General features: G+C 30.1%; 1 protein-coding gene across 1 annotated transcript; it reads left to right on the forward strand.

Moving 5' to 3' along the window:
• The first annotated feature begins 6,476 nt into the window (after window positions 1-6,476).
• LOC118050335 (gibberellin 3-beta-dioxygenase 1) lies at window positions 6,477-10,020 on the forward strand. Its single transcript, XM_035060659.2, has 2 exons — window positions 6,477-7,130; window positions 9,318-10,020. The coding sequence occupies exons 1-2, from the start codon at window positions 6,661-6,663 to the stop codon at window positions 9,877-9,879; spliced, it is 1,032 nt and encodes a 343-aa protein (XP_034916550.1). The 5' UTR covers window positions 6,477-6,660; the 3' UTR covers window positions 9,880-10,020.
• Window positions 10,021-11,463: the final 1,443 nt, after the last annotated feature.

Consider the following 11,463-nt stretch of genomic DNA (forward strand, 5'->3'; position numbering starts at 1 on the left):
CATATTAGTCTTATTCCTTAAAATCTTGGATTTTGGGACTCATCATGTGTATGTGTTATCTTTTGTCAAAATTTTCCAATATACGATGAAGGTAGATTTTTCTCTAAAAGGAAAAAAGAAAATACTGACATTGTAAAATATAAAAAATTTGTTGTTACAACTATCCCATTCATTTTGAAACAGGCCAATGTTAATTTTTTAATAATAAAAATATTTTTGAACTAGCCTTTTCTATTTGAAAAGCTTTTTTTTTTTTCCAATAAGATTTTAAATGGGAAAAACAATTACATTATAGTATACTAACTAGATAGGGTATGTTCTATGTCGTGGGCCAACTCAATTTTTCTCTTAATATAAAAAAAATATGCTAAAGCGATGCGAGAGTTTCTAAACAAGCAAAAAAAAATGCAAGGCTTGGATCATTGATTTAACCAAGTTTAATAAGCCTGATTAATTTAAATAATACAAATAAAAAATAAAATGACAATAAATAAATTGAAAAAAAATAACAAATTAAAAAAGATTAAAAAAAAACCCCAACCTTAGCATATTCGAATTAGCATGCCAAGCCCGTGACCTGGTTGTGATACTGGGGTAACCTTGTCGAAATAAAATTGAATAAAACTATGACGTTTAGTTATCAAATAACCCAATGTTAAAAAGAAACTGAAAAAAATATTTAACAAAAAAAAAATCTAAGTCAACTAGGGTTAACTCGTTACTGTGGGCACAAAATTGAGATAACCTCAAAAAAAAAATTGAGAAAAAAAAACCACGAAGAAAAATTTCTAATAAATCAAATTTTAAAGGATAAAATTGAAAAAAAATAATTTTAAAAAAAAAGACTAAAAAAAACCAAAGTCAACCCGTGTAATATTAGAAAATCGTGACCTTGGTTTCTTTGTGCTCTTAAAAGGTTAAAAAACCAAAATGTCTTTAATTTAAAAGGTTAAAAAACCAAAATGTCTTTAATCAATCTCATAATAGCTAATGGATCCTGGAAAAAATATCACATTACCCTCAATAACAAATTTATTGATTTTTTTTGTTGGAATGATAAAATGATAATTATACTATTTATGGTGAATAGTGATATATGTCTGGGAACACATTCAATCCTCCATGTCTATTAGTTTTTGTTTTAATGAATCCACTAATTAACGGGTAGGTTTTGGTGGTCAAATTTTAAGATCAAAGTTATTAAACTTGACCCAAGATTTGAGTTAGGGAATGAGCGGATTGACCCGAGTCAATTTAAAACAACTTTGTTTTAAGATTTTTTTAAAAAAAGTTAAACTAGGTTTTGACTGATTCATGAGTTTGACCCATCAAGTTGTTCAAATTAATTTCTATTTGATTTAATTTGAAACCCAACTCATACTAGGTTCTGGATTGATAAATCATTCGATCAATCTGTCCAGCTTGACGAGTTTAATGACACTACTTAAGATAGTCTAAGTTTAAATAGTATATCTAGACTCTAAATATGCCAGGTCCTAGATGAATAAATCATTCAGTCAATCTGTTGAGCTCAATGAATTTAATAACATTGCTTAAGATAACACAAGTTTAAATAGTATATCTAGATTCTAAATATGTCAGGCCCTAGATGAAGAAGTTATTCGATCAATCTATCAAGCTCATCAAGCTTAATAACACTATTTAAATAGCAAGTTAAATAGTATACCTAGATTCCAATTATGTTATATATAGCTAACAATTCTAAAATATGGCTTTATCTATAAGGATTTTTTAAACTTTATCTCCGATGTAGATATGTGAGATAACTTTTCAAATACATGTAAATATCATGCATGCAAGCATTATGTCCTATCTACATCATAGAGTAGCCCTAGCTACTCAATTAACTCTTGTTAATATATCACATGAGAAGAAAAGGGTGGTAGAATTCATTAATTATTGAATCTAGGTAATCTAACTCATGCGATCATATGGGTGAATTCATTATTTACCTGCACCATTAAATACAAGAATTCTCGCATAAATCATTTCCTTTCAATTCATTGGAAGGCATAAACTAACTTGTTTGTACAATTTCATTAATTAAGTCAAAAACCGTATATTTGGAGAGATTTTCTTGCTAGAAATATGTTCCATAATAGAAGACATGATAGTAAAAATTGAAGTTAATTGATGTGATCTTCACGTGATATAATCAAACTTATTAAAAAGCTTTTCCTCAAGTCTTTCTAAGATTCCATTTGTCTATGCAATTGCATGCAGTCAATCACATTTTAAATTAAGATTGATTATATAACAATTATTAAATGATATTTTTTCAGCCAATTACACAGCCGAAACCGTGCGGAAAAACCACTGTATATTAGCCTTAATTGAATGTAGATTACAATAGTGAACTGAGAAATTGAATGTAGATTACAATAATGAACTGGTAAAATTGGTCTTTATAAAAATCAGACAATACTATCTTTCAAGGGTAAAATAATTTTTTTGCTATGTTAATTTGTCATTTTAGAATTGACTAGAGGTATTTTAATCTTTCTATTATTTTTTGCATAGTAAAATTATGTTATCTTTAAAAAAGAAAAAAACTAACTATGATTTATGAGCATGAGCTTTTTCAATATTTCTTTTGACATGCAATATGTAACTAATTTATTGTCCTTTGAATAAAAAAAATTTAGGCTTTGCTTTAGAGGCATGTTGGTATTTTCATGGTGGTTTTATTTATTTATTTATTATTTATTATTATTATTATCAAGTGGTTTTAGGAGTGATTTGGTAGTTTGATTAATAGATAAATAATATAAAAAAAAAGTTGCTGGTGCGTTTCATCATTCTGTCATATTTGGATGACGTGTGTGGTGGCTCACAACAGGTAAAAACCTGTTTTATTAGAGTTTTTTTTATTGCAATTGCAAGGGCTACCTCTCTATGCATTGCGTGTAACTTAATTCTTAATGGTTTAAGGGTGATTGACTTTGTTTTTTTTTTTTTTTTCCCTCTTTCTTCTTCGGTTTTAATGTTTGCCCTTACAATATTTCATAGCAACCCTTTAAGTTTTTGCTTATATGATTTGGTTTCTATTTTTTTAATTGCCTTTTTTATTTGAATTAGTTTAACGAATTGATTTTTTTTATTTAATCCTTCATTAATTTTTTTTTCATTTCAGATTTGGTCCTCATTCTTTTGATTATTATTTATTTTATTTTGGATGGTTTTTGATTTTTTTTTTACAATTTCATCGTCCTTCATTGTATTTACATATTAGATTTTATCCTTATTCTTTTGATTGCTATTTTTTTTTTTTAATATTGACAAGTTTTTTAAATTGATTTTTTTTTAATTTCATATTTCAACATTAAATTGAGGATCTTGATTAACCATGAGTTTATGATTTAACGAGTTGCAAATTTGAGGGATTAACCCAAGTTTGGGAGTTTCGCCTGAGTTCATTTGCTGTTTTTTTTCTTCTATTTTTTAAAATCATGCCTTTTAATTTCATCATTTGGAATTTTATTTAACTAAATATTAGGCTCCATAATATTTTCTTATGTATGTAAGATTTTTCATTGATTTTTAAAAAAATATTAGGTCTTTTTTATATTTTTTTTTCTTTGTTGGATTTAACTTCTTTTTAAAGAATTTTTTAAATTAAATTAAATTAATTGTTTAATATTTATTTTAAAAAAATATACATCTAATATGTCATCATCTCTATTTATCTTAATATTTCTTTAAAGTTAGAAAAACAATATTTAACATGCAAGTAGTAGTACCAAAAAAATCATTTTTTTTTTCTAAGCTCATGTTTTTCTTTTTTTTTTCTTCTTCTTTTTCCTTGTATATCTAGAAAAAATTTAGTCTAACCCGGAGCGGAGTGGGCCAATAAACTAAGGAACTGTTTGTTTTGTGGTAAAAACCATGTTTTATGATTTTAGATTTGTTTTTGCTTGAAATTAATTTTTTTTAATTTTTTTAATGTATTGATATAAAAATAATTATTTAAAATAAATAAAAAAATGTGATTTTTATATATTTTTAAATAAAAATTTATTTTAAAAAATAATTATTATCACCTATCTAATATTATCTAAAATATGATTAGGCACGCAGACCAACACACTTTATGTCCATGTTTTCAATGATTGAAGAAGGATTGGTATGGCTGTCCCCTCTGTGGCATTTCCAGTGATTTAGGACGAGAAATATAAGTCTAGGTATATGTGTAGGCGGCAGGCCTATATAGAGCCAAGCCACGTAGCTCTCATTTTTCTTTTTCTTTCCTGGTTTAGTTTCTTCCATTTTTTTTATTTTTTTTATATTAATCTTAACTTGTTCTCTATTTTATAATTAGACTAATGAATAATAACATTAAAGTCATCTTTTAAATTAATGTGTTCTCTATTTTACGGCTTGGGAGTACACATAACATAAAAATAATAAGATTAATGAGCTGAATCTTTAATTTTATTTTGAACTTAATGAAATGCATCTTAAACTAACATAAAAATAATTGTTGCTCTCAAAGTGGATGAAAGGAAGGACAATATTTTTATGATCAGTAAAATAACTATTTCAATCTAAAAGAGTAATATTTTTAAATTATTTTTTTTTTCAAATCTTTTCAAGTAATAACTTTAAATTGTAAACTTGTATAAACCCATCATTTTGTTTTTAGTTAGAAAAATTAATATAAAAGATAAGATTCAAATTTAATAATTAAGACTCCAATAATATATTAAAAAATCATTTCATTTTAAAATGTTGAGCTGGGTCTAAAATATAAGTTCATATCAACTCTTCCTCATGTTGAACTTGATAAATTAAAAACAATAAAGATATCACATTAAAAAATAAATTGTAAGTAAAAAAGCATAGAGATGATGAAATGTATTACAAATTATGTTTGTGAAGATGTTTGGGCATCATGAAGAATGGTTAGAGAACTCAAAGACTTTGGTGCTTGACATATATCACCAATGTATGGTTAGTTTTAAGAGATCAAATGGTAGAAATTCTTTTACTTTGAACTTCTTGTCTTGCTTTTAATTTGTTGGAGGGAGAAGAAATTAACAAGAAAATCATTAAATGAATAATATAAATCATATTTTACATCTTACCTAATAACTTAAATTATTGAATTGAATTGATTCTTTCACAACCATCAAAAATACATAAAGAGCACATCATATATATATATATATAATATATATATATATATATATATATATATATATATATATATCAAAAGCAAGCCACAAAGTTACAACTTCTAATTAATTAATCATACTTTGATTTGAAAAACATTTTCTAAGAAGCCCTGCAGCTTTGATACAAGCCATGCACGATCACCCTAAATTAATTTTTCTTTAACATGTATTTTCTCCGACAAGCAAAGCAGCTTCAAACGAGAAAGCGGTGAAAAGGGTTTTGCTTCATCTTCAATAGCCGTAATTAATTTTCAAACTTAATTGTAATTTCCCCCTCCACAATGATGAATGTTTCTCACGAGAGACCAATAGTCAGAGTGAATAATCTCATCCAGGATCTCAGCAAATCTACAATTAAAGGTCAAGTTCATCCTCTTGTGGCTTTACAAAAGCAAATTGGCCCAACAATGGAGCTACCTGGCCTTTACCAAAAGTTTTCCTGCTAGACCACCTCTCTGTGCTGTAGCTTTTCGATTTTTGGCATTTAGCGGCAGATCTTTGTGGAGGCTAGGGAGCAGCGCTTCTTCTTTTTTATTTATTTATTTATTAACGTGAGTATCCGGATCAACTTACGTGTACCTTGACTAATCCCACGGGCTCTAAAGTTAACGACCATGTAAGCCTCCAGTGACCATCACATGAGCAACCTAGGATTTGAACCTGATAGGGAGCAACCTAGGGTTTGAACCTGATACGAAGTATCACTTCTTACTTGAGAATCTCGTGACAGTGTATACTTCGTCTCCTTCCTTGAAAATACATTAATTTTGTAAAATTAATAATTAGTTCTCGTGTCCTAGTTCGATTGCTGTATAATGCTCACATTAATTAAGATTTAGATGATAGCTTAAAAAACTATTTAAAATATATAGTTGTTGGGACTCTCTAGTTCAAAAATAGCCTTCTTGATTTTTAAATTTAAAAATACTATGCATACATGTCTATACAGACACGAAGTTGGAACAGTAATTTTGCAATTCTTTTTAGAGTCACTTGTTTATTGAAAAATGATCAAACACTGTTGAGATAACTCCCGACATCATAGAAATATGTATGATTTTATTGCAAGCTTAATAAATGATTTGCTTTTCGACAGTGTCTTACTTGTGGACAAGGCATGTCTATTGTCCGCAAAAGCAAAAGATAAAAAGAGGGTCCCTCTTATCATGCATATCCAAATTCCACACAAACAAACAGTTTGGAGTTTTTGAGATGTGCCTCAGCTTTCTGATTGGTTCTTCCTGCTTTTGTCTCATTCAACCGATCGATCCCCATATCCTTCCAAATTCACAAACAGGCACCACTCGGGACAAAAGCCACCCTCCTCCACCTACATTATTTAATAACCTAATCCCTTGTATTGATCCATTAATCTAATGTACTTGTGTTCCTATTCAACTGAAAAACTCTCTCGAGCTTGCTTTGTTTCCCCCTCATTAAGATTACCCAGGCATAGCTAGCTGCCATGAGCACTCTTTCTGAAGCCTATCGAGACCTTCCTCACCATCCCCACCATGTTATCCCACTGGACTTTGACTCGGTACGAACCTTGCCCGACTCACATGTATGGCCGCCTACTTCCCACCCCTTTGAGTCCGAAGACCGAGTATCGATTCCCACTGTCGACCTCACGGATCCTGATGCAGGGAAACTGATAGGGCATGCTTGTGAGGCATGGGGCGCGTTCCAGGTCACAAACCATGACATTCCATTGGACCTATTCCATGAGGTTGAGTCCGAGGCTAGAAGACTCTTCTCACTCCCGACAGGACAGAAATTGAAGGCCTTAAGGTCTCCTGGTGGAGCCACCGGCTACGGCTTAGCTCGGATTTCGCCGTTCTTCAACAAGTATATGTGGCATGAAGGGTTTACAATCATGGGTTCTTCTACTGATCACGCTAGGGATCTCTGGCCCAATGACTACCAAAGGTTTTGGTAAGTCCATGCATTTTCATGCACGTAGAGAAATCTATGGAAGTAATTCATATATATTGCATCTTAATTTGCTCGTAATTAAGGCTTATATTATATATTAACAAGGAAGTAATCACTAAGTAAGATTTGATTCATCAACCGAGAAAGAGTTTCTTAATCAACATCTTTCAACTTTAGAGGTGCCAAGGTGAAGCTCAAGCCATGGCCTGTTGTCCTCACCTTACATATGCTTCCCTTCCCATCTCCAAAATTTACCCTCTCAAGCAAAACTAGCTTCCAATCACGAAATTATCACACGATTATCAATCATTATGGTATTGAATTCGTATGATACAATTTGTGCAACAATTTTTCCAATCAATCACTTGTCGGAAATGTTATATATATTCGACATATCATGTTTTAATTTGTACAACCATAACTCGGAATTTATTAAGAATCTAATTTCTTGGATTGAAATTATTCTTCTATATATATAATATTAGAATCTTGATTATCAAATGGTTTTCAGTTCTTTATATAATCTTTATGAAATCATATTGTCTTTATGAAAGTATATTAAAAAAAATATGAAATCATTTATGAAATCTCATCTAAAACCTTAAATTTTTGAGCTGATATAACTTTTTCTTCTTGAAAAATTTAATTTCTCACAAACAATAAATTATAAATTGCTTACAGAATCCTTATATAGACCAGCTGGTCTATGTAGGTGAAAGCAACTTGGATTTCAAATATCTAATATGATTGGAATGAATTGCTTTACATGAACTGTCTACACAATAATATTTTTTAAACTCTATGGGACATATCACATAAAAAGGAGTAAAGATATCTATAATGGCTAGATACGATGTGTAATATTCGTAGCCATTGCTGTGGAATCATGTGCTTTCAGAAAGAATAAGGGAAGATAAAAATGGTTTCCTTTGGGCATCCCTTGTCAAGCTTTTTCAACAATCCAAATGGCAAATGATACTTTAAGAATCTTTGAATTATAAAATCATAATTCAAAAAATAACTCCAACTTTTGCTTTTGAAGGGAAAAAAAAGAGACAAACTTTAACTGATATTTAAACTTCATATGAATAAAGAAGTATTAATTAGCACAAGTTTGAATTGACTTGAAATTCTCAATCTTAGTGCTTTGATGTTACTTCTTTCTCCCTCCCTCTTGGAAGAAAAGTTGCGCAAGTTCAAGGAAGAAATAACTGCGGTTTTGGAAAGGGGTGGAGAACATATATAATATATAGTATGCAAATATCATAGAGGTGTCAGTTTCTGATTGGTTAAAAATCATTTGTATACAAGGATGGTAAATATTTAACATGAATTTTAACTAGAATCAATTTGAATAAGTGAGTTTTTTTATATAATTATTTTACCCTATGTGTAATAGATATGTTATAAATATTGTCAAATTCCATCCAAATCCTAATCTCAATCTGACTCAAGATATATACATTTACAATACACACACATGTAGAATATTTGTGGTTTTTTAATCCAATAAAATATTTACATATCCTAATATTTATATAATACATGCATATACATGCATAATATTTATACTTTCATCATTCGATACACACATATTACTCTTTTATTTATATTAAACAATAAATAATATTTGGATAATAAATATCTAAATGGGTATAATTCAAAATCTGATAAATTGGATATAAATATCTAATCTTTTTATTTAATAAATACTAAATAATAAATAAAATATAAATACAGTAAAAATCCAATTAGATACTCATTGTCATAAATTACTAGATATGATGCTTTGAGATCCAAAAATCCTAAACCACTCAAAGATTGGCTCCCCCAGTTTTCTTTCTTTCTTTCTTTGATGTTTAGATTTGAATTATGAAGGTTAATTATTGTCATATATAATATTTAATACTTTCTCATCCGGTCCAGAATATAAAATTATATAGTTCTAGACCCTCAAATCTTAATTCCTTTGTTTTTACTAGCGGCCTCATTTACATAATTCTAGTTTAATTTGTCCCTAACAACTATACAGTACTGCAATAAACAAATTATTTAGCAATCAACATAGTTATATTGTTACAAGTAGGGATTAAATTACGAAAAAAGAAGAAGCATTTGATCTCTTGATCTAATTAATTCTGTTAGTTTTCCTAATATAATTACATGCATGCATATATATATAAACAGCGATGTAATGGAAGATTATCAGAAGAAACTGAAGGAGCTAGCCAGAACCCTAATGCATCTAGTTCTCAAGTCCTTGGACATATCTGAAGAAGAAATAAGTAGAGTCGTTTCTGCTGGAGGTGACAGCACTGCTTTACAGCTGAACTCTTATCCATTATGTCCTGACCCAAATCGAGCCATGGGTCTAGCTCCCCACACAGACACTTCCCTCTTGACAATACTACACCAAAGTACAGTAAAAGGCTTGCAAATCTTCAAAGAAGGAGTTGGTTGGGTTCTAGTATCTCCCACAAACGGATCTCTTGTAGTGAATGTGGGTGATCTCCTGCATATTCTCTCAAATGCTAAGTTTCCTAGTGTTCTTCATCGTGTGGTTATGAAAGATCAGAACCAACAAAGGCTGTCCTTGGCTTATTTTTACTGCCTTCCTTCTGATTTCCACATCTCTCCTCTGGCTTTGAATTCTACCCAAATGCCTCTATATCGTTCTGTATCGGTCAGAGATTATATTGGCACCAAGGCTAAGAATCTTGAGAAAGCACTATCTTTGATCAGAATTTAAGGGAAGGGTACTATTAGTTGTGATATATGTGTGCATCTATCTACTACATAAAAGTTAAGGATAGAATCCGGAGCAAAGACACGACAATGAGTTCTCGCTCGTATTGCCTAAAATTAATGATAGCTCTCTCTATTCCATACATCGTGTAATATTACAGTACTTGTTTTGGCTTGTTCATGTATGTGTAAATTCATATATATATATATATATATATATATATATATATATATATTATTGTGATTAGCTAGTTAGTGATCAATGTGATGGATCTAAGTTATACGTGGATGCTTTGCCTTAGTTTCCATGATTGGGAATCTAAATATACATAAGATTTTCGTTATACAATTTGATGCCAACCTTGAGAAACATACTATTCACCTTTCTAAGCTGAGTGGATGGCAGCTTTGGAGTTGTTTGATTATTTGTTTATTAAGGTGTTTTTTATTTAAAAATATATTAAAATAATATATTTTTTTTAATTTTTAAAATTTATTTTTGATAATATTACATAAAAATAATCTAAAAATACAAAAAATATTAATTTAAAATAAAATTTTTTAAATTTTTTTTTAAAATATTTTTAAAACACAAATACATAGCTATGAGGCCGCCTTCTATATAAACTTTAACCATCTACTTTTATTTTTTATATATATATAATAATATGGGTGTTGGGCTATAAAATAGAGCCTTCCAATTTCAAATCTTCATTCCACTCCTCTTGTAATTTAAATATGAATCGATTCCCCTAATATAAATTAGAATCTTGATTACCTGTGAATGGGACAAACTCACAATGATTTGTTTTATTGCAAAAGGGACAAAATCAAATAACACTTTAAGATCCTCTAAAGACTTTTGACGAAGTTGATGTCTCATCTTTTTCTTATAAAACATTAGCACACGATTAGTGGTTTCTTTTTTCCCCTCTACTAGTAAACTAGGACGATGTCGACTCGATGCCTTCCATTGTAACCAAAGAGTGTCTGTGTGTCATGCCAGCGAGGATTGCAAAAATGGGACATCAGCGAAACTGCTGAAAACACATGATCAGAGATCTTGAAATTGTCGTTAAAATTGGTTGGATTGATCGCCAACAATCTCAAAATCATGCGCAGCAGATAAGAAAACAGGAAAATGACAATGGATCGAGGACAATGGGATGAAAAGAACTAATTTAACTTAGAGACAGCTTATCGTTATAAACAAATCATTATTCATCTAGTTAGAAGCCCATCAAGAATCTGCACTATGCCATCTTGAAACCTTCATCTTTCCTCGACAAGAAAAAAAAGAACATTGAGATAGTAAAAATGAGTAACGAGAATGTCTTTTGGCTCTAAGTTCTTACATTCTGGGGAAAGGCTAATGTCGCTCTGGATCAAAAATATCTTCTTCGAAAGCATTTCTTGGAATGTTCCCCAACGCAACAATGGTGTCTTTCCAGTCTGTTTTTGCAGCGATTACTTTGATTTTGATCGCCAATGGCTGTGTTGCATACACATGCCATTGCCGGTAGCCACGGCGGTATTCTTACAGGCCTTTTTGCTAAACCGAAGCTAAACAGGCTGTTCTTTGGGGACT

This window comes from Populus alba, chromosome 6 (genome assembly GCF_005239225.2).
Source record: "Populus alba chromosome 6, ASM523922v2, whole genome shotgun sequence".
Classification (NCBI taxonomy): Eukaryota; Viridiplantae; Streptophyta; class Magnoliopsida; order Malpighiales; family Salicaceae; genus Populus; species Populus alba.

Coding starts and splice junctions, on each gene's coding strand:
- LOC118050335 (XM_035060659.2), top strand. CDS start 6,661: ATGAGCACTCTTTCTGAAGCCTATCGAGACCTTCCTCACCATCCCCAC. Junction 7,131..9,317: donor AATGACTACCAAAGGTTTTG/GTAAGTCCATGC, acceptor ATATATAAACAG/CGATGTAATGGAAGATTATC.